Consider the following 23,647-nt stretch of genomic DNA (forward strand, 5'->3'; position numbering starts at 1 on the left):
GGCCAAATGCACAAACACAATTTTGTGCACTAAAATAGTAATTATAGCATGCAAAATTTTTCATTTGCGAATTTGGTCATTCATGCTATGCAAAATAGGTAATAAGCTGCATAATTATGCTTAGAGAAGCAATGTTCATATAAACGTGCAAATTGAGATTTTTACAAGAAGCTTAACTACATTTTTTTGTGTTAGTCCACAATTTCACATGGACTTTAAATGCAAAAAATTTGCCACAAAAATCCTTTGCATATTGTTTAAAATGTCCCATCCAAGGAAGCCTATTCTCATGCAACCATCTTTAGGTTTAGTACATTGGCCCACAGAATCATAATCAGAATTTCTACCAAAAAGTACCAAAAAAGGAGAAAACAAGCCATCGTTTGAAACTCTCAATGTGACTGCTTTAAGGTGACTCCGACCACACACAAAATGGCTGATAGAAGAATTCGACATTTTGTCTTTACTTACCCCACAGTCATTTGCACCATCTCCACACATCGCAACATAGTAACTGCAGAAAAACGAAGACAGAAACAATCAGAACGCACGCCCAAAAGTGAACACCTCTCTCAGAGCCTTCTAAATTATTATATGCAGCGCGTAGAGATGAAGGTGGTACAAAGTGGTATGGATAACACTCCACTTAGGTACTAAATTAATTGTCCATCTGCACGATATTTGTCTACAAAACCTTAGGATAAACCTCTAATTATTAGAACTCAGGCTCTCATTAGGTATTCCGTATAGAGGGAAAAAACAGTGCAGAGTTATTAAAATGTAAGTACCACAATGCTATATTTAGTCAGAGACTGTGAGATAATGCTTCATTAATTAACAATGATATGGTACAATATGGACTTTAGGGCGTGGGGATGATTCAATCAGGTTGAAAAGCTGCTGGACTCTTGGGAATGGAATATTATTATTAATGCCTTCCGTCATTGGTCAGGGGAAACACCAATGAAAGGTTTCCTTCTTAAGTAAGGAAACAAAACATGGCAACATCCAACTGCACATTTCAATAGTCCATAGGTAATCTTGAGAACTGGATACATTTGATTGTACGTTCAAATATTCCCACTTATCTCTAAGAAGAACTTAGCAAAGGACTGATCAGCACTGAGATATATTTGTTTGTGGGGAAAAAAAAAAAGGTTCTCGTCTTATTTGCCAAACCTGAAGAATTGAACTGGTCTGACAAAATGTTGGTAGAAATACTAAAAATGGATGCAAAGAAGCCCTGAAATGGGTAGATGTGCTTTTGATTTGGGCAGATCTTGGCTGGCTTTTCACAATTTCCACTGGGGGGAGGGGGAATCTCCAACAGATTTTGTGAGTGGATCTGGTGCAAATCTGAAATTTCTGTGGCACTCGAACTAGGCAGCCCTCTACCTGGGGTTCACGCCCAATGCTGAACAATTTGTATATCTGCAATCAGGCAATGCTCTCTGACTGAGGGAATCACTGAGGAGTCTCATGTCAGTTTAAGCTGCCCCAGTGCCGAATGTTTAGCTCTTCGGCACATCTTGTTACTTTAAGATGCAAATTGCAGCAGATGCGGACCCCCTGCAATGCTCCTTCACAGCCTGGCCAGCTATGCAAATGCATGTTGATGGGCCTATTAGTCATTCCCATGCGATACAGAAAGCAAAATGTGCAGCCAAGCCGCACATTTTACTTTCAGAAATTAATGCCTGCCCAAAGGCAGAAGTTAATTTCAACCGGCACAGGGAAAGTGTACAGAAAAACAGAAAAAACTGCTTTTCTGTACAACCTCCGACAATATCATAGCGATATTAAGTCGGAGGCCCCAAAACTAAAAAAAATTACAAATCTGTCTGCGACCCGCGGGTTGGAAGACAATGCTCGATTTTGCCGGCGTCCGTTTTCCGAACCCGTGGCTGTCAGCGGGTTCGACAACCGACGCTGGTAAAATTAAGCATCGGCTGTCAAACCCGCTGACAGCCACTTCCGTCAAAAAGGAGGCGCTAGGGATGCGCTAGTGTCCCTAGTGCCTCCTTTTTACCACAGGCCCTAATTTGCATAACTTTCCTTCCTGAATCGCGCACCCAGGAGAGTGGCCTGGGTATGCATCGGGAGAGCGGGCACTCGCCTGCTCTCCCGCGCCGTTTACTGTATCGGCCTGTATGTCTTGAATATACAGCAGGTTGCTGGTTTCGGTAGGGGAAAGAGACAGTCACGATCCATATTAGCTCAGAGGATTTCTATTATAATTCTGCTGCCTCTTAGCAAATCAGTAAATCAGCTCACCTCATGCTACGGATGTACATATTTTCAGGTTTAAAATGAAGGGCAAGACCTAGTTTACTGCTGATTTAGTCTTCTTAATAAGGCTAACAAAATAGCATCACTCAGAATCTACTTGGAGACGATCTGATCTGTGCTAGGATTTACAGCTGGTTTCCTGGTGTCAATAATATATAAGCAGTGCAATAAAGTATTTCATCAGACAGCACTATCACACAACTTAATACCTTTGCAATTTAAATATTTGATGTGCAAGGTTGATGTAAGCGCTTTCTGGCTCTAATGGGTTGAAAGGATGCATGGCCCACGTTTTCTCTAGTGCAACCATCTGGTAATTTCAGTTCTTTATCTCTGTTAAACCAATTTAAGAACTCTAGCATGGAAAAGCTAAAGGATGATATCAAGACGAGTCCACCGGCCACAAGCTGCTTCGAAGTTAGAAAATATCTTGCAGTAAATTGTTCTTTATCTACCAAAGTCTCTGGTGAATGATAAGCAATGAACTAAGGTTATTTGATCTTGAGCAAAGAACTCACTTTAATTTTTGAAACTCTTCAATCAGATTTGACTTCTGATTAGGAGACATCCTTGCAAAAATAGCTCCATTCAGTAGTAACTGTGAAAACAAAAACATCAGGAAACTCTAAAGGAGGATGAATTATTTCTGTTTTCTTATATCAGATTTGCAAAGCATCCTGTGTAACAACACAATGTTAGGTTCTATCTTAGGAGTTACCACCCAGGAAAAAGATCTAGGCGTCATAATGGATAATACATTGAAATCGTCGTCTCAGTGTGCTGTGGTAATCAAAAAAACAAACAGAGTATTAGGAATTATTAGGAAGGGAAAGGAAAAAAGGATGGATGTCATAATGCCTCTGTATCCCTCCATGGAGAGACCACATCTTGAATACTGTGTACAATTCTGGTCATCGTATCTCAAAAAAGATATAGTTGCACTGGAGAAAGTGCAGAAAAGAGCAACCAAAATGATAAGGGGCATAGAACGGCTGCCCTATCAGGAAAGGCTAAAGAAGTTAGGGCTGTTCAGTTTGTAGAATAGGCGACTGAGGGGAGATATGATAGAAGACTACAAAATCATGAAAGGACTTGAACAAGTTAATGTAAATCAGTTATTTACTCTCTCAGATAATAGAAGGTACAGGGGGCACTCCATGAAGTTAGCAAGTAGCCCATTTAAAACAATCGAAGAAAATTCTTTTTCACTCAGGGTAGATTTTTAAAGAAGCGTTCACACGTCCATGTGCGCACGCGCTACCTGGTGCGCACACATGGATGCGCCGATTTTATAACATGCGCGAGGACAGTCTACGCAGCATCTTCCTAGAAGGCCTTTCCTCGAGAATTAAGGATGAGCTAGCTGCTCGAGACCTGCATGAGGACTTGGAAGCTCTCATCGACCTCTCTGGTCGAATCGACTGCCGTCTTTAGCAGCGCCCCCAGGAACTGAAGCCAGGTCGTAAGCCTATTTTGCTGGCGCCTTCCTTCTCCCAACCCCTGGTTCCACCTCCTTCCTTGGAATCGACTCAGACTCGGGCAGAGGAACCAATGCAGGTTGATCGCAGCCATCTCACTCCAGAGGAGAAACAATGCCGCCAGTCATTAGGCCTATGCCTCTACTGCGCAGGTAAGGGTCACAAGTTGGCCCAGTGCCCTGAGAAGCCGGGAAACTCCCGAGCCTAGGAGTCACAGGAGAGATAACCCTAGGCTGTATAAATCCTGCTCCCCAGTGTACCACACCAGTAACACTTGTCTACCCTGAGGGCTCGTTTTCTACACTGGCCTTCATTGATTCCGGAGCCAGAGGGAACCTTCATCCTTTCGAATCTTGTTGAACAACTGAAGCTTCCAGTCATCCCCAGGACACCACCACTCCTTATCTCCTCCATCCAAGGGGATCCATTACCAGGCCAGGTAACCTACGTTACCGCTCCGGTGAGACTTCATACCGGGATCCTGCATGAAGAGGAGATCTCGTTCTTCATATTGGAGAAGGCAATACATCCTGTGGTACTGGGGCTCCCGATGTTTCAGAAGCACTCGCCCCGTATCGACTGAATTGGCGTCCTGGGGGCCCGCATGCCACACGACTTCTCTGTGACTTACCTCAACCCCAACTTCTGCATACCATAACCCAGCTGGCCCTGCCTACCCAGTAGGCCGACTAGGCGGACTTGTTTTCCAAAGAAAAGGCAGAGACACTCCCCGAGCACCATCCGTTTGACTATGCCATAGATCTTCTTCCAGGCACCACGCCCCCCCCAGGGTTGAGTATACCCATTATCTCTTCCGGAAACTCAGGCTATGTCGCAATACATTTGGGAGAACCTTGACCAAGGTTTCATCCGCCCATCTACCTCGCCGGCTGATGCTGGGTTCTTCTTTGAGGCAAAAAAGGACGGCATGATGAGACCCTGCATAGATTACCGGGGTCTAAACGACATCACCCATAGGGACAGGTATCTGCCCCCTCTCATCCCAGAGCTGTTGGATCACCTCCTAGGGGCGAAGAGTTTTACCAAACTGGACCTCTATGGGGCCTATAACCTGGTCCGCATCAAACCTGGGGACGAGTGGAAGACCACCTTCAACGCGTGAAGGGCACTATGAATATTTAGTGATGCCATTCGGCCTATGCAAAGCCCCAGCGGTCTTCCAAAACCTCATAAACGAGGTCTTCCATGATATGCTCAATATCAAAGTTATAGTCTATCTTGATGATGTCCTCATCTACTCGAGGGATCTACCCATGCACCATATGGAGGTCTGGCGTGTACTACAATGCTTACGGAACAACGACTTTTCACCAAGTTAGAGAAGTGTCTCTTTGAACGAAAGTCGCTCCCCTTTCTGGGCTTCATAGTCTCCATCAAGGGTTTCCAGATGGACCCAGAGAAGATCTCCAGTATTTGGGTCTGGCCCCAGCCCTCGGGGCTCCGCATTCTTCAATGTTTCCTTGGCTTTGCCAATTTTTATAGACCACTTCATATCTTGTTACTCACACCTAGTGGCACCTCTCACCGCCCTGATGAAGAAGGGAGCCGATGCGAGGCACTGTCCATCTGAGGCAGTCACTGCCTTTGAAGGTTTGAAATGAGCCTTCCTTCAGGAGACCTGTCTCTGACACCCTGATCCATCACAGCCATTCATCATTGAGGTGGATGCATCGGACATAGCAGTGGGAGCTGTTCTCAGTCAGCACTCCAGCAATGGAACCCTGCTACCTTGTCCTACTTTTCTCACAAGTTCACACCGGCAGAGAGAAATTATGGCATTGGAGATGGCCTTTGAGGAATGGCGACAATAGTTTGAGGGGGCGCAACACCCTATTATGGTTTTTACTGATCATAAAAACCTGGAATACCTTAGTCGAGAGCTCAACGCCTGAACCCACGCCAGGCCCGATGGTCGCTGTTCTTCAGCCATTTCAATTTCATCCTGCGATACCGCCCATCATCCAAAAATGCCAGAGGTGATACCCTATCCAGGGCTTACGAAACAGAGAATGTCCCCACCGCACCTTAGAACATTCTGGATCTGGCACAAGTCCTCCTAACAGCTACCCTGATGGTGCCCTTGTTGTGCAGGAGGTGGACCCTTGGGCTGAGGTGGGGTTGTTGCTACCCGCAGGGCAAGCCCTATGGGTCCCCACCGTCGGCAGGTGGAGCTGGCTGGCTGACTGACGGAGGCCGGCTGGAGCTTCGCCAATACCAGCCCTCGTTCCCCAACCATGTTGAGTCCCCAGCTGGACTTAGGTGGGCCTCCATCCGAGGTCTTCTCTGGGGTGACGAGAAGGTCAGCCAGGGGCCAGCAGCGGTAGTAGGAATAAGTGGTCCGATCTGGTCGAGGCACAGTTCCGGAGACAGTGCCAATGAGTACAAGAGGCAGGCAGAGGGCGCCTGAATAGGAACAGGCCGAAGCCTGAATGACCAAGTCCAGAATAGAGTCCATGGGAGCGTCATAGAGCAGGCTGAAGTCAGGGCAGGTGGCAGGCAAGAAAGAGTACCAGGGCAAGCACAGGTCAATACCAGAAGTCAGCAGTAGGATGGTCAGGCAAGGCAAAGGTCAAACCAGGAGACGGGCAGAATAGTAGTCAAGTGAAGCAGAGGTCAGAACCAAGAGACAAGCAGGTAGTGTGATCAGATGAAGCAGTGGTCAATACCAGGAGACAAGCAGAAGCGTAGTCAGATGAAGCAGTGGTCAATGCCAGGAAGTCAGTCAGTAGGAACAAGCAAGGTAGACATGGAACACAGGAGCAGGACCGGGTACCAGGATTAGGAATAGGAACACAGACAAATCAAGAACCAGGAACACAGAGGAGACGCAGGAACAAGCAACTCAGGACACGACTAGGGTGGAGACCTGTTGCCAAGGCAAGGAAGCACTGACTGGACCCGGCCTTACAGTGTTGTATCCGTCGGTTCCCAACATCCTCTCTCCGCCCTCCTTTCCTCTTTGGCGCCTCCCTCTTCGTCCGTGGGAAGATTGGCTGCCGCGGCGTTCTCCTGCCGAGGTCCTCCGGCGTCCCCGGACCGGTTGAACGCTGCAACCTGCCATGTTTCCTGGAGGCCTAGGGGCGCACGCACGGCGTGGCCCCGACTGAAGTACCGGCGATGGCGCGAACCTCAGGGACATCCCGCAAAGATGACGTCACCCGCGACGGATATATAAGGTCTTAGAATTTGCTAACACATCGAGTTAGCAAGGAATAACTACGGACTTGCTTCGACTTTCCAAGCTACTCTGCCTCCTCGGACTTACTAAGGGTTCCACTACCTAAGCTACTCTGCCTCCTCGGACTTACTAGGGGTACCCGCTCCTCGGGGGCCTCGCTCTCTCTCCTTTGTTTTTCAGGTGACAGTCTGGAACTGGTACTCGCTCCTCGAGGGCCCTCGTTCCCAGACTTACTCGGTACTCTTCTGCCTCGCTCCTCGAGGGCCTAAACATTCTAGCTCCTGGGCTTCTATGAGACATTGTGTGAGTGTTACCATCTGGTTCAGTACATGAACTCTGCCTACTTTGCCTACTCACTATATTTCAGTTTCTCTACAGCTCAGCCTCCAGGGATCGCTGTTCTAGTATCTAAGAGACCTCAGCCCAGCCGGGCATTCCAGCTCACTATTGCCACCTCTGTTGGTTCAGTATACTGTCTAATAGAAGAACTAGTGTGAGTCTGTCTCCATACTCTGAGCCTGACCGGTGGTCCCTCTCGGGATCTTCCCCCGGGGGTGTGGTCATCTGCCACCGGTCCAAGGATCCACCCACAACTCTCCTAAATAACAACAGATTGATAATTCCAAGCAGACTGTTATCTCCGAACTGAACAACCAAGACCCAGTGATGTCATCACCCGGGGCCATGGGTGAGCTTCCCGCCATGGCCCCTTCAAAAGTACAGCTGATGCGCATGTGCACGCCTAGGGAGGGGCGCGGCGTGAGACGGCCCGTGTGGGGAAGCCTGCCATGGAGCAGAAACATCTGCAGCGGAGCTGGGAGCATGAGGAGCGGCCGGGGTCAGAGGCAGCGGCCATCAGCCACAAGAGCAACAGAACTGGGCACTGGAGCAAGCAGACGAGGGTAAGAGTACCTCTCTGCCTTCGACGGAAAATCCTGGCTTGGGCTCATGATTCCCTCTCTGCCACTACTACCTGTGGCTGCAGATTGAACGAGATGTCCAGGCCTATGTAGACTCATGCCCCACTTGCGCCCAGGAGAAACCCTTGCCCGGATGCCCCTGGGAGCTCCTACAGCCCTTACTAGTTCCCAAGAGGCCATGGACCCACATTTCTACGGATTTTGTAGTGGATCTACCTCCGTCGGCTGGGAATCAGGTCAACTGGGTAGTCATCGACAGGTTTCCCAAGGTGGCACACTTCTTTGCATTACCCAAATTGCCCACCGCACCCGAGCTTGTCCAGCTGTTTACACAGCAGATATTCTACCTCCACAGGCTGCCTCAACACATAGCATCTGACTGAGGGTCCCAGTTCACGGCCAGATACTGGCGCTCATTATGCAAGAAGTTCAGGGTGCAATTGGACTTCACTACATTGTATTACCCTCAAAAAGGACAAGCCGAATGAACCAACCGAGCTTTGAAAACGTTTCTCTGCTCATTCATCAATAAGAGACAAGACAACTGGGCCGCTCTGCTCCCTTGGGCGGAGTTCTCTCACAATCTGCACACCCATGCGGCAACCGGAGCTTCACCCTTCCAAGTGGTTTTGGATGACAGCCGGTCCCACCGTTACCCATGCCGCTCCCAGTACCCTCACCAGCGGCTCAACTCAGCGCTCAACAGCTCCACTCGCTCTAGAACAGCACTCAGGACAATCTTAAACGAGCAGCCAAAGCAGCTAAGAGAAAAGCCAACAAACACCGCCGTCTAGCTTCCTTCTTCAACATGGAGATCAGGTTTGGCTAAGCACTCGCCATATCCGCCTCTGAGTGCCATCAATGAGGTTGGCGCCCAAGTACATCGGACCCTTCATTGTGACAGAACGCCTGGGTCCAGTAACTTACCACTTGCGTCTACCCTCAAACCTGAAAATACATAACATTTCATGTTTCTCTCGTGAAACCACCGGTACTCTCCTGGCCTCGCCGCAAACCACCAGAGCCATGTCAGAAGAGAACCAGATTTACCAGGTCAAAGAGATACTAGAAGTGCATCGTCACTATAGATGCTGGGAATACCTGATTTCCTGGGAAGGATTTGGATCGAAGGAGAACACCTGGGAGCCCGCCTCGAACATCCTAGACAAGACAGTTCCATCTAGCACATCCAAACAAACTGGATCCTTCTAAGAGGGGGCATAAAGGGGGGGGGGTACTGTTGGGATTCCTGGCTGTGGGCCACCATGGTTGGGCCCCTTACTTTTTGTGATGGACACGCCGACCCCCCTTCCCGGCGGCCCGGGACGGTCCAGCCCCAAATCCCACGGCAGTGGCCTGCCCACGCGGCACTGGACGCCTACGACTCCTTCCCTGCACGCATCTCCTTAGGTGCGTGCTTGCGCCTCTCTCCTCCTCTTAAAGGGGCCGCAATGGAAAACTTCTCCACGACACCGGGAGCTTGGGTATTTAAATCCAGCTCAGATCTCAGCACCTTGCCTTGGCAACAAATCTGGCTCCTTGGTGAGTGCATTGTTGCTTTTTCCTGATCCTGCGTTCCAAGTTATGTACCTGATTCTGCGTTCCAGTTTGTGCTCCAGATCCTGTGTTCCAGTTGGGTTCCTGATCCTGTGTTCCAGTTTGTCTTCCGGATCCTGTGTTCCCGGACTGACTTCCTGGTTTTGAGTTCTGCTTGGTATTCTGACTCTGCTTCTTTGCTGCCTGCCCTGACTTCCGGCCTGTCTCACCATTCTGCCACTTCGCTGCCTGCCCTGACCTCTCCATTCCCAGTCATGCCTGCCTGCTGCCAGCCTCGAACCGGTGTTATGATCCTGCTTGCGGAACCCATCCCGCTAGCAGGCCTTCACTTAACTCAGGCTGCTGCTGCTGTCCGTCTTCGCAGCCTAGTGCCGCCGCTGAGTTGCTGCTCCTTTGCGGCATGGAGCTGCTGCCGACGACTTTCCTTTCACGGCCTGTGCTGCCGCTGGAGCTCCGCCTCTGCACGGCCTGGTGTCCCTGCACAGCAGGGACACCGCTGTCCATGGTCCTGCTCCTCCCTGAGCCCTTCTCTAGGCGCTGGCACACACCTCTTTAAGATATGTAAAGGGCCAGTGGCGGAAAAAGCCCACGGCCCCACCGGAAGTCCTCGTCAGCTCACTTCCTGCTTCAGCCCAATAAAAGGGCTCAGTTTCTGTTCCTCAGGGCCTTCGGATTGGACGTCATGGTTGTCCATGTTCTTCTTTACTGGTCCAGGTCCTCTGTGGTCTTCATATGTCTGAGATGGTTCTTTGTTCCATGTCTTCGTGTTCCTGGTCTCATTCCTCGTCGGAGATCCTTCATTGCCTAGTCTGATGTTCCAGATATCCTTCGTTGCCTAGTCACCATTTTTTAAGATGGTGCCAGCCGTCCATTGCTCTACCATGTGACAGAGGCTGGCCAATAGCACTGATAGCCCTTGTCACAAGCTAAGGGCAAAGGGCCACTGGCGCCATTTTGTTTACTGGCAGCTGATGGCCCAAGTGCGGGAGATCACTCCCGGGACCCCGCTGGACCACCAGGAACTTTAGGCAAGTTTTTGGAGGGTCGGGAGGGTGGGGAATTGTATTTAATTAACTCTTAAGGGTTGGGGGTTTTGTTTTTTTTTCGGTTCAGGACAGCTGAAAAAAAAATCGGCCCGAACCACGGGAAATGAAATTTCATGTGGCGGGCGATAATGAAGGCCGAACCAAAAGGTTTGGCCAAATCACATCTCTAGAACCATACATCTAGCTAATGAATTGCTCCCCAATTAACACTTTTTAACTGATTGGTAACATTTTCAGTTAGTCCCATTAGTGTGCACTAGGGATGTGAATCATTTTTTGACGATTTAAAATATCGTCCGATATATTTTAAATCGTCAAAAATCGTTAGGGCCACGATACAATACCAATTCCCCCGATTTATCGTCAAAAAATCGTAAATCGGGGGAAGGGGGAGGGCAGGAAAACCGGCACACTAAAACACCCTAAAACCTACCCCCGACCCTTTAAATTAAATCCCCCACCCTCCCGAACCCCCCCCAAATGCCTTAAATTACCTGGGGGTCCAGCGGCACACTAAAACACGGCACACTAAAACACGGCACACTAAAACCCCCTAAAACCCACCCCGACCCTTTAAATTAAATCCCCCCCCCTCCCGAACCCCCCCCCCCCAAATGCCTTAAATTACCTGGGGGTCCGTAGCCTTAAATTACCTCCGTAGCGGCGGTCCGTAGCTAAATCGGGGGAAGGGGGAGAGCAGGAAAAGCGGCACACTAAATCGTGTAGTCTTCAGCCGGCGCCATTTTGCAAAATGGCCGCCGCAAAATGGCGGCCGCCATAGACCAAAACGATTTGACGCAGGAGGTCGTTCCAGACCCTTCTGGACTTTTGGCAAGTCTTGTGGGGGTCAGGAGGCCCCCCCAAGCTGGCCAAAAGTTCCTGGGGGTCCAGCGGGGGTCCGGGAGCGATTTCCTGCCGCGAATCATTTTCCGTACGGAAAATGGCGCCGGCAGGAGATCGACTGCAGGAGGTCGTTCAGCGAGGGTTCCGGACCCCCGCCGAACGACCCCCTGCAGTCGATCTCCTGCCGGCGCCATTTTCCGTACGGAAAATGATTCGCGGCAGGAAATCGCTCCCGGACCCCCGCTGGACCCCCAGGAACTTTTGGCCAGCTTGGGGGGGCCTCCTGACCCCCACAAGACTTGCCAAAAGTCCAGCGGGGGTCCGGAACGACCTCCTGCGTCGAATCGTTTTGGTCTATGGCCGCCGCCATTTTGCGGCGGCCATTTTGCAAAATGGCGCCGGCTGAAGACTACACGATTTAGTGTGCCGCTTTTCCTGCTCTCCCCCTTCCCCCGATTTAGCTACGGACCGCCGCTACGGAGGTAATTTAAGGCTACGGACCCCCAGGTAATTTAAGGCATTTGGGGGGGGGGTTCGGGAGGGTGGGGGATTTAATTTAAAGGGTCGGGGTGGGTTTTAGGGGGTTTTAGTGTGCCGGCTCACGATTTTAACGATTTTCACGATACTTTACACACCCAAACGGCAACAATACGATTCCCTCCCCCTCCCAGCCGAAATCGATCGTTAAGACGATCGAGGACACGATTCACATCTCTAGTGTGCACTAACTCCAAAATTAGGGAAACCTGAAATAAACACCCCACGAACCATTTTAAAAATGAAATAGAACAGATAATGACCTAAAACGAAAACGACACAAAAAAATCAATGCACATCCTATTATAATGTCTCTATTCCATCTCCTGTTTCCCTTCTTTCTTCCAAGGTGTATCCTTTTAGAATTTTTAATTCTATCCCCATATGCTTTATCATGAAGACTGCTAACCATTTATAATGTGCCCTCTGTACTGAAGCCATCCATTTTAAATTGTTTGAAAGATTTGGTTTCCAGAATTGTACATAGTGCACCAAATGAGGTCTCAACAGAGACTTATGCATAGACAACATTGCCACCTTTTTTTCTGCTGCTATGTGTCTGCACCCAAGCATCCTGCTGGCTTTTGCCATCATCTTATCTACCTGTTTGGCCACTTTAAGATCCTTAGCTAGGATCATCTCCAGATTCTGCTGTTTTATGCATAGAACTTTTCCCTTGGGCTTTTGCAACCCAAATACATGACCCTGCATTATTTCATATTAAATCTTAGCTGCCAAACTCTAAACCATTCATCAAGTTTCACTAGATCCCTCCTCATGTTTTCCGCACCTTCCAGGATGTCTACCCTGGTACAAGTTTTGGTATCATCCATAAAATGCAAACTTTTCCTGATAGCTCTTCTGCAATATCACTTACGAAATATTGAACAGAACTAGACCGAGGACTGATACCTTGCGGCACACCACTGGTGCAAGTTATTCTCTGTTCTCTCTTTTTTTTTTTTTTAATATCTATATAATTACATTTTCTTTCTGCATAACCCCCCCCCCCCCCCGAAAATAATTCAGACAAACTTCTCAGAATCAGAAAAGTCGAAGTAGTAAAGAGTTGAAGGACACGTTTATTTACAATTCTGTAGATCAACCCATTACTCTTCCATGGAGCAGATGGGCACAAAACTATTACTTGACAATACTTATCAGATGAAATGCATTCATTCTCCAGACATACCTTTGGCAGCAAACTGTAGAAATATTTCACAATAACCTGATAAGATTTTCCACTCATGGCAAAGTAATAATTGCCCACCTCATTTGTAGGACTGTGGTTTTTGTCAATGTTGACAAATGTTTCCTGCAAAAGAGAGGAATTCTTTCACATGCAAGCATAATTTAATACAAGTCTGTAGAATAGTGCACTGCATATATCCTGCACATATGTAGTTATAGCACTATGAAGCACTGATTACTGAACTTGCCAGAGAATTATCCAGCACAGATGACATCATTCCTGGAAGGATGGAACTAAGTTTGTTATTCTAACTGATAAGAAGAGGCCTGTGGCCTATAGTGAGAGCAAGCTAAAGTACACATGTTAACATATATATCGATTGGCTATTAAAGGTAAAGGGTGTGGATTATGCAGATGACTGATAATAGCAGACCCCAGACCCTTTATAAGCTGATGCACACGTGAAGAACACTGAGCAGATTTTAAACAGACCTTGTACACCTTTGCTTGTACTAAATTCTTTCTGTATTTTTCTGCTCCTAGAGGAATTATCCGCCTTCCTCTATATAATTACCTGTATTAATAAACCCCTTTCTTTATTACCGTCTGAAGCTGGTATTTATTCTGTAATTAGACACAGGGGACGCTCTTCTTTTAAGTCTCATCTAAATCTGACCTGATCCAACCAGAATTCTTTTGGCCATATAGAATGTGCTACGTGCTTGTATACCAGATATTGGCTAAGCATTGATCAGCATCCTGAGGTCCTGAATTAATAAGGCTCTTCTCCTATTCTGTGCCTATGGGGGAAAAAAAATCTGGCCCTAATTTAGGTACATTTTTGATGGTAAGTGTAGCTTGGGGGAAAAAAAAAACCTTGAAACACAGTGACCTCTTTAGGAATATAAAAAAAAATTTTCCTTTTTTCTTTCTGTCTTTCCTAAATATCATCTTCATCTTTCTCAGCAGCATGATTGTGGTTTGGACATCCGTTCTGGAGAGCTTGTAGCTCTGCTTTATTAAAATATTTGGAGTCAGTAATATGAAAATGTTTTTTTATGTGTCAAAATGAAGCAGGGGGAGTTTTGCCTTGTTCACGACAGACTTCACTGGGGATAATTTTGAAGGGAAAGGTTAGGAGGAGGAAATTCCCTATGTAACATTTTGTGGAATGCCATGGAATAGTTGCCAACCACCGCAGACCTGGCAAACATCGACATTTTCTGCAGAATTTACCACATTAACATCTATATTGTAAACCGTTGTGATGGCGATACCGAACGACGGTATATAAAATTCGACTAAATAAATAAAAATAAATAAAATATAGGGCCTGATTTTCAAAAGCATTTATGCGCTCGAAGCTGGGTTTTATACATGTAAATGTCTGTGTAAATGACTTTTGAAAATTGCTACGAAAGTATGTTACCTCTGAAAAATCATCTGAATGTGAATAAATGCGCAGTATTGTGGATTTTGTAGCTCATTCGCCAGTTTATTTGCCAAATGAACATTTCATGCATGTTTTCATGCATCTTTAATTTAGAATCTGCTTCTGATTCAGGCTGCAATGAAGTTGTCCTTTCTCGTGACCATTTAAGAATATACAATAATAATTGACCTAGTTTCCTACTGCCAACTATCCGATTGGCCCAGATCACTGTTTTGGTGGATGACGTTACAAGGTCCAGCTAACTGACCACCATCCTCAGTCTCTCTGCCCCCTCAGCCTCTCCCTCACCCAAACCCTCTTACCCAAGCAGCAGCTCGGGGCTACTGCTGCTGCCTCTGCCTTGTACCTTCCTCTTTCTGACTCCACAGTCTCTCATTTTTAAAAATTATATACTTATGATTATAAATCCAGATATCCAACTTTTTCCCCATTATCTAATCTATCCCAGGTCTCAAGGTGGTTAGATAGGAAGTCAGTATGTGCAATGTTTTACTACCGCAGCATTTCCGGTTCCCCCCTGGTAATGCTTACGATGCTTTCATATCTGCCCTGATCAGGATCTTCCATTGGTTGCCAGGTAATGGACGCCCTGGTGAATTCTTCTGGTTCGAGTGCTTCAACCAGAATCACTTCACCGGTCTTCGGAACGATCCCAGAATTCCTGGCCACAGTAACAGCTGTCTGCAGGTTGTCACCTGAGAAACCAGTGTAACAAACTGGTTATTTTTGTTTCTTAAAAGTAAAAATTTTAATATCTCAGTTTCAGTATTAATAATTAATATAACAAAATAAATCAGAATATCTACATTGAAAGGGTAACTCAAAGATCTCCACATGGCCCCATGTATATGGGCGCACAGAGATCTACTGTAGTATACTTTAATCTGTGTGTATCTGGTCCACGTGGATTATAAAATATGCATATATCTACCCCTCCCCCCGAAAATAAGCTCGTATGTTTCAGTACACACAAATATTTTCAATGCATTGAAAGTGGATACTTTAATGAACATATGTGCAAAAAAACATAACCTGTACACATAAAACCCTGATTTACATGGAAGTAGGCATATTTTAAAACAGTGGTTCTCAATCTTTTTCCTGTCGTGACACACCTGATGGACAGTGCTCACACCACTCACAACAACCCTCAGCTAAACTAAAAAAAAAAGCCCCAATATTATTGTTAAGAATGACACAAGGGAAAGATAAGAGTATTCTCCCTGAATAGAAATAAATGTTGTACAAGCTGCATTCTTTCTACCCCGTGGGGCCACCAACCTTTTTTCTTCTGCTGTCACTCTCGTGTCCAGCAGAGGAAGATAAAATCAGTTAACACTAGCCCAGAAGAGAAAGAGGATTGCCATCTCTCGCTGGGCTCCGGCAGGGATGGAGGACAAGAGCTGTGTCCTGTTGGGCTCAGTGGGTGAAGAGGTCTGCCCCTTGTGAGCCGTTATGACCACCGGCCGCGGCCGTCTGTGGCAGGCTCCACTCACCGCATGCCTTGCCTGGCCCTCCTTCTCCTCCGGTGCTCTCGCGGCGGTGGCCAGTCACCACCACTGCCGCGTTTCTCCCGACTCTCTGCACTCCATGTGGCGGCCGGGGACGCCGCCGACCAGCGCTCCGATCCTGGGCCTCCCTAGCTGCGCGCGCGTGTGCTACCTGCGTCTGCTTTTAAAGGACTCATGGTGGGAACTCCGGGTTCATCCCCGCCTAATGACATCATTGATCTGGGATATTTAAGTTTTCACTAACCGACTTGGCAACGAGTTCCATGGTGCAGAATTTCTGATGCTATGGAGAGTTAATGGTTAACTATTTTAATTGCAACAAAAAAATCTTTAAAAAAATGTTTCCTATGACAACATTATGCATTATCAAGAGACTTGAACAGATATGACCTATGATTATATATAAGGCCGAGTCTAATCATGCGAAAGCTCACACGATGAAGCCTATTATGATGGTCATCATAATTTAAAATACATTCATACATTTGTGCAGCGTCGATAATGTGAAATATTCTTTGATTAGTATTAGGTTTATTGTAACATGTTCAGTGTGGGCTTAGCACTCAGAAAGTCACGAGTAAAAGAATTCCAATAATAACAATAACAGTAAAACTTCCATACTAAGACAAAACTAAGTGCCAGCACGCAAACAGTAACAACGCTATGTATGAAAAGGTAGAAGTGCTAATATTACACCAGGCCCTAAAATACCAATACACCTCATATTAGGAAACTAGAACAAGCTAGCCTGCTATAGATTCCTACACAAAAACTACCCACTGGCAGAATACCTCATCTCGGTCATCCAGGCAGAATACAGACAGACCCTCAGCAAATACAGAATAAAAAGAGCATTCCTCATAAAATATAAAATAGATAAAATAGATAGTAATAAAACCATACTAATAAAAAAATACATATTTCATAACAAGTGAAGAGTGGAATAACATCCAACAATTAAAAATTCATAAAAATGTTCCAAAGAGCAGACACAAGCATCCAATAATTAAAACTAATAAGGATTAAAAAAAAAAATCCTTGCTCTCCATACCTGGGAACTTTTGATTTTATGGTGCCCTGAGATTGTCTTGGATTAGCAAGAGGAAAAGAGGGGAGTCTTGTATCATATCTGCACGTACTGTCTCCCTCAATCTCCCATGCTCAGTCTCATTTGCACAAACACCAGGTTGTCTCTCACTTTCTTTTGCTCAGTCTTGTGCACACACAAACACATACATAGGTTGTCTCTCACTTTCACATGCTCAGCCTCATGCAGACATGCATACACAGGCTGTCTCTTACTCTCATGTGCTTAGTCTCAATCAGGCACACACACACACACTGTCTCACTCACATGCTCACTCTCATACAGGCACATGCGCACACAGGTTGTTTCTCACTTTCACATGCTCAGCCTCACACAGGCAAACACACCCACAGGCTCATATGCTCAGTCTCACACAGGCTGTCTCTCATTCATGTGCTCAGTCTCACACATTCACACACACACACACACACACACACACACACAGGCAGTCTCTTATTCTCACATGCTCAGTCTCACACAGGCACACAAAACCATGTTGTCTCTCACTTTCATAAGCTCAGCCTCACACAGGCAAACACACCCACAGGCTTTCTCTCACTCTTACATGCTCAGCCACACAGGTTGTCTCTCACTTTCACATGCTCAGCATTACACAGACAAACATACCCACAGGCTCTCTTCATTCTCACATGCTCAGTCTCTCACAGGCTGTCTCTCACTGTCATGTGGTCAGTCTCACACAGGCACACACAGATATATACATGCTGCCTCTCACTTTAACATGCTCAGCCTCACACATGCAAACACACCCACAGGTTCTCTTCACTTTCTCATGCTCAGTCTCACACAGGCTCACACACCCACAGGCTCTCTCACTCTTACATGCTCAGTTTCACACAGACACACACACACACACACACACACACACACATACTGTCTCTCACTTTCATATGCTCAGCATTACACATGCAAACACACCCACAGGCTCTCTTCACTCTCACAAGCTCAGTCTCACACAGGCTCACACACAGGCTGTTTTTTTCCTCTTGGAAACACAAGCAACAGCAGCAGCAACTTGACGCTTTAGCCTGTCCTCTTCAGCCCTTGGGGCTGAGGAACTCGTTCTCTTTCTTGGGGCCAAGGGGGTTGATGCTGTGTCTTTTCAAATTTGGCTCAGCACTGCTCCTTCTCTTGCTCCTGCATGGGTTAACCCTCTTCCGGCCATGCCTATAAGGAGGCCATACCACCTGCATGGCCCCCTACGCCTATATGTTCTTTCCAGATGGCCACTTAGTGCTGCAATTGGCTCTGCTACTATGTTCCACCCGGGCTTGAAAATGCTGAAAACCCAGGCGGAGGAGGAGATCTCTACATTCCTCTGGAGCAGAGTAGGGGGAGGGAAGATTAGCCGAATCAGCAGTACACCAGGGAGCTTGGTATTCTGAAGCAGAGGAAGCAACACACCAACTTGTGCTTCACGACACAGTGGTGTGTCGCGATACACTTGTTGAGAATCACTCTTTTAAAAAATGCATGCATAGCTATTTATTTATTTATTAAAAACAAACCTGTTGGGCTGGGCAGGTTGCAACAATAAATCATTACAAAACCATACACATAAAAATTAATGCAAAATTATAACATAAAATTAATTTATACATCAAAACTTGAAATCACCAGTTTGCCAATACCTTTGCCAGTTCACCCAGTCCCATTCCAGTTCACTTAGTCCCTCTTAGTACTTCACCCTGAACTTTCCCCAGTTCACCCAGACCTTCCACCCTATAATAGCAGACAACAGTTGAGTATGGTATCAATTGCGCTGGATAATAAGCAGGTGTACAATTGCATGAATAAGTTGCCTAATGTATTTCATAAATCTCTTATAAAGTAGCAACTTTCAAACAAAGCTCTTCGCCCTGCCCGGGAATGCCCTTTATAGTGTAGGTTAACCGAAAATACATGTGTACTTTGAAGTTTATAAAATAGCATGTACGCAAATGTAAGCTACATACACACATATATGCTAATATTGTAAATTAACTTGTGAAGCAGCAACGCCTATGCCCAGATGCAGAAGATCCACATTAACAGCATGTCTTGGGGAAGCTATTTATTTGATTTACATGCCCCCGCCCTTTCAGGCAATTCGAGGTGAAATTTGGAAGAGTTTAGGGGTAATCTTGGCTGGATATGTGAAGGCCTGCCTTCCACTAACTTTCAGCTCCCTCCTACAACCCCTGACGTTAGACAGATTGTTCCTGGCCACGTTGAGGCAAATCATTGAACTTGTGGGCTGCTTTCTAACAAAGAATTCTCTCCGCTGAAATACCTGTGATCATAACAGTCCTCAGCTTGGCATTGCAGAGCTCCTGCAGCACCGGCATGGTCTCTGCCTTTAGGCGATTCTCCATTATCAGTAGACCGAGGAATTCCAGATCAGATTCCACCTCTTCCCTTAAAACAGACATGCACATTGTTGTAACTGTGAGAAAAAGGGAATGTTACTAGAGGCACAGCGTGCACCCAGGTCTAGACGGCAGGTGCATGAGCACAAGTTCAGAAACTTAATGTCTGCATAACCTTATTACTCAAAACACTTGTGGACCAGTAGTGCCAGCCTATGTTTCACGGCACAGAGCTCCACACCTTGGTCCTGGTTTGATTCGTTTACCCACCAAAACGCTTCATGACTGCGTACAACTTCCCCCTTGCGCTCTGATTTAATATGTAAAGCCTGAGGCAAAGCTCTGGATATCACACAAAACGTCTTGTCTAGTACTGTGCATTGCGATGGTGCTACCTAAATAATGATGATTATTATTATTATCAGAATTATATGTAAAAGTGGAACAAAATATATGGCCTAGGCATGAATGACTTATTCATAGCAGCTCAGAGATTACGTTAGCGTCTGAGCATTTTATGGAGTTCTGATCTCAACAGCTCTCTCTCTCTCTCTGGGGGCACTGAGATTCAACCTGGCCTAAATAATGCTTAAAAGGCTTTTACGTTATTAGAAGTGTGTTTCTTTTCTTCATTGTATCTTATACTGTTGTTTGTGGCTTCCTGATACTGAATCATAATGCATAATAGTTAAACTCTGCCTTATTGCGGGGGATTCGGTAAAGTACAAGGGTAGATGAAAACTCCTTTGAAAGCCCATTTTTGGCTAACATTTTCCCAAACTCCCCTCCCCTCACCATGTCTTCTTTTCCATTTATTCACTGGTTTTGTAGCCCAATAGCCAAAGTTTTTTGCAGCTCAGTCCAGTTAAATAAAATGTCCCTTGCCCTTAGTTAAACCTTATCTCCTAACTCCTTATTGAGACGTATTCCTGGTTCTTTTTAGTGCATGGTTGAGAATTGCACAGAACAGTATCAGCCTAGCTGGGAATATTGTTCAGTCTGAATTTCAGTTTGGGTCTGCGTATAGTATTACTCAAAATATTTTGTTGAAGGATCACATTTACCCATCTCGCTACTTTCTTATATAAATTCCAAAGAAGCCTCATTCCTTGCAGCTTTACCCAAAATTACCTTTTTCTCAATAATTCCCACCTATAATCCACCCAGTTTAGTTTTTTATCTCAGGCATGGCATCCCTATTAATGCCTTATTAGATTTTTTTGTCTGCAAATCTTGTCCGTCTTATCCAGGGAGCAGGGGGAGGGGCCATCTCTTTTGTGCCCGTTGTACAGTGCTGTGTATGTCTGAAATGTGCCATACATATCAAGATGATAATAATAATTCTCTTGCAGCCGCTCTGAATCTCTCTCTCTCGTGATTACCTGTTGCGGTACCTGAGTTTTAAACATTTAACAAGGGGAACTCGGCGTGATTGTTGTGGTCATGGCACCAACTAGGCCGCCTGAGTTAAAATATCTGGAAGCAGAGCAGGCGTGTGGACACGGAGTGGACTCATGGTCAACAAGAAGAGCTTAGAGAAGAACTGAAAGCACCGCAGTTCAACCCTGCCTGTCTGTCCCTCCTCCCCAAATCTGCTCATTCCCCTTCAATATCGCCCTCTCTCTCTCTCAATTTACGATCCCCGGCTCTTCCCTTGCCATCTTGTTCTACCAGCTCAACCAGACCGATCCACTCTTGTTTTGCCCCGTTGCATGCATGGATTTGTAGTTCAGAGTTTCATAGGGAAGTCATTAGGAAAATCAGAACTACAAATCCATGCAGGCAACGGGGCAAAACCAAGCCTGGATCAATCCAGATGATGCCCACCGATCCCCTCCCTCCCAACCTGGCCTATCCACACCACACTCCCTCAACCCCCACTTTACTCCCACTTCCTTCCTCCACTTCTCAATCTTCCCCTTCTATTCATCTTTGCCTTTTCATTTCTTCTTCCTCTTTCTCCTCTATTTCCTTTCCTGCCCTCCCTTTTTGATTTGCTGAAGGTCTCAGTGTCTCCAGCAGCTCCCCTTCTCCTTCCCCTCAGAGTGGCAGGTGGTGACAAAGGCGCTGGCGGTGGCTTCAGAGCAGAGCCGGTGCCGGCTGAGCAGAGTTTCCTAGGAGGCTTAAGTCGGCCCCTACTTTCTTCCTCCTGGCATGGTCCGGCATTGGCTGTGAAGCTCCTCAGGAATTACCAACTGGGCCCCCGCTCGCTTCCCCCTCCTCCTCCTCTCAGCCCATGTTGGCAGCAGGGAAGTTCCATCAAGGACTCTGGGAGGTGGCAGATATTTCCCAACGCAGGCTGCAAGAGGGCAGGTGTTTGCCCCCTCCCCGGGCAGCTTAAACTGGAAGCAGCCTAGGACTCGTCGTGTCTTTGTCCCTGCGCGCCGCCCTAGGCACAAATCTAGTGGGTGTGTGCAGAAATCCAGGCTCGCTACCCTCTCACCACTGCTGCTTTCTGCAGGAAGGAAGGGGAATGGTTTTTACATTTTGATTAAGAAGAGGAACGGCAGAGGAGGGAGCCCTGGCAGCTGGTTTCCTTGCACTTCCCCCGCCCCCTATGATGTCAGCGGGAGAGGGCTGTTGGCTTTAAAATCTTTTTGAGCGTTTTCCTAAGCCGGCTGCAGTCAAGACCTTTTTTTTTTTCATGTTGCTGCTTTTGCACCGATACTAAAAGAAGGAGGAACCACAGAAAGCAGGGTTTTTTTTAAATTTTTAGTGAGCCCTTGACGCGTTTCAAGATTTAACGCCAGCCTCCGGGGCTGATGTTAAATTTTCCGTATTAAAAAGTGCGCGTCGGGCGCACAGCACATTTTTTTGCATCGGGGGTTATAGCCAATAGCCTCATCTACATGGCATATACGTGTGATGAGCACTATTAGCTGCGCGTTTTGGACACACCAATCCCCTTATTGCATCGGATGTTAGCCAAGCGGGTCCAAAACAAGCATCCAATCGCATATAGAAAGACATGATTTAATGGAACACAGTCAACATGGATTTACCCAAGGGAAGTCTTGCCTAACAAATCTGCTTCATTTTTTTGAAGGGTTAATAAACATGTGGATAAAGGTGAACTGGTAGATGTAGTGTATTCGGATTTTCAGAAGGCGTTTGACAAAGTTCCTCATGAGAGGCTTCTACGAAAACTAAAAAGTCATGGGATATTGCATTGGCCCCCACGCCAACTGCCTGTTGCTGTTTTGTTTTGTTTTTTCACCAGGTACGTTGGGAATCAGTAGAACTTGGAGCTGTTTGCCTTGTTCAAGTGGAGATTGTGGTTTCCCCCCCGAGTCTCGCTGGGTCTTCACCTCCACTGGCTTTCAACCCAGCTTCCAGAGGATCTCTCAGTCGGGCAATTGGTGAGGATTCTTTCTCCCTTCTGCCTGCTGGCGACGGGAGCTCCTCCTGGAGCTGTTCCTGGAGGTGGGGTTGCTGATGACTCCCCCAGGTTACGTAGCTGGGCTTGCTTTACCATCTTCTAGGCCAGATCTTATAACTTTAGATATATTAAGGGCCACCATTTGCAAGATGGACAGACTGTAACCTCAAACTTTGACTCTCTGGCTAATATCATTCATAATAATTCTGCAGTTTTGACAGAACGTTCTCAAGTTATTTCCAAACACTCTGGATGGGTTAGTGAATTGGATCTCATATATGTAAAATTTCAGGAATGTGATGCCGCCCTTATAAAGGACTGTCGGTCTATTCATCGCAGACGTGAAAATTTGGGCAATTATAACAGAAGGTGTAATTTAAGTTTTTTAAAATTTTTCCCATCTGTGCTATGTTATCATCATTAGAAATTCTTAGAAAGTTTTATTTAGAAGTCCTTAAGATTTCTGAAGAAGCTGTACCAGAGGTGTCTAAAGTTTATTATTTAACTGAGGGAAAAGATTCCTCTTTTGTTTCTTCTCGGCCAGAAATTCCTGGAAATGTAGTGGATCTTTCTGCTTTTTCAGAGCAGTCTAGCTCAGACAGTTTGGCTTAGGTCCACTTTATTAGACGTTTTAGCCAGAGAACCAGATTAAGCTTGGAATCTTAAACTTTTCTTTCGTCTCACAAGTAACATTTTCATGGGTCAAAAAAACGTCTCATTCTTCCCTGACATTGTCCGGGAGACTCAAGTTAGTCGGAAGCTTTTTCTTGTAAATAAACCTAGGGAT

At 46.4% G+C, this 23,647-nt stretch overlaps 1 protein-coding gene across 1 annotated transcript in view; it reads right to left on the reverse strand.

Annotated features, from left to right (window-relative positions):
* LOC115099192 (probable cation-transporting ATPase 13A4) overlaps positions 1 to 23,647 on the reverse strand; it is a 157,773-nt gene that overhangs the window by 36,852 nt on the left and 97,274 nt on the right. The window contains exons 18-22 of the mRNA XM_029616623.1: positions 19,406 to 19,530; positions 15,046 to 15,209; positions 13,062 to 13,184; positions 2,808 to 2,887; positions 472 to 514 (exon numbers count right to left, since the gene is read on the reverse strand). Of these exons, the coding sequence (XP_029472483.1) occupies positions 472 to 514; positions 2,808 to 2,887; positions 13,062 to 13,184; positions 15,046 to 15,209; positions 19,406 to 19,530 (535 nt within the window). The remainder of the gene's footprint in view (positions 1 to 471; positions 515 to 2,807; positions 2,888 to 13,061; positions 13,185 to 15,045; positions 15,210 to 19,405; positions 19,531 to 23,647) is intronic.

Source organism: Rhinatrema bivittatum, chromosome 9 (assembly GCF_901001135.1).
Source record: "Rhinatrema bivittatum chromosome 9, aRhiBiv1.1, whole genome shotgun sequence".
In the NCBI taxonomy this organism is placed as follows: domain Eukaryota; kingdom Metazoa; phylum Chordata; class Amphibia; order Gymnophiona; family Rhinatrematidae; genus Rhinatrema; species Rhinatrema bivittatum.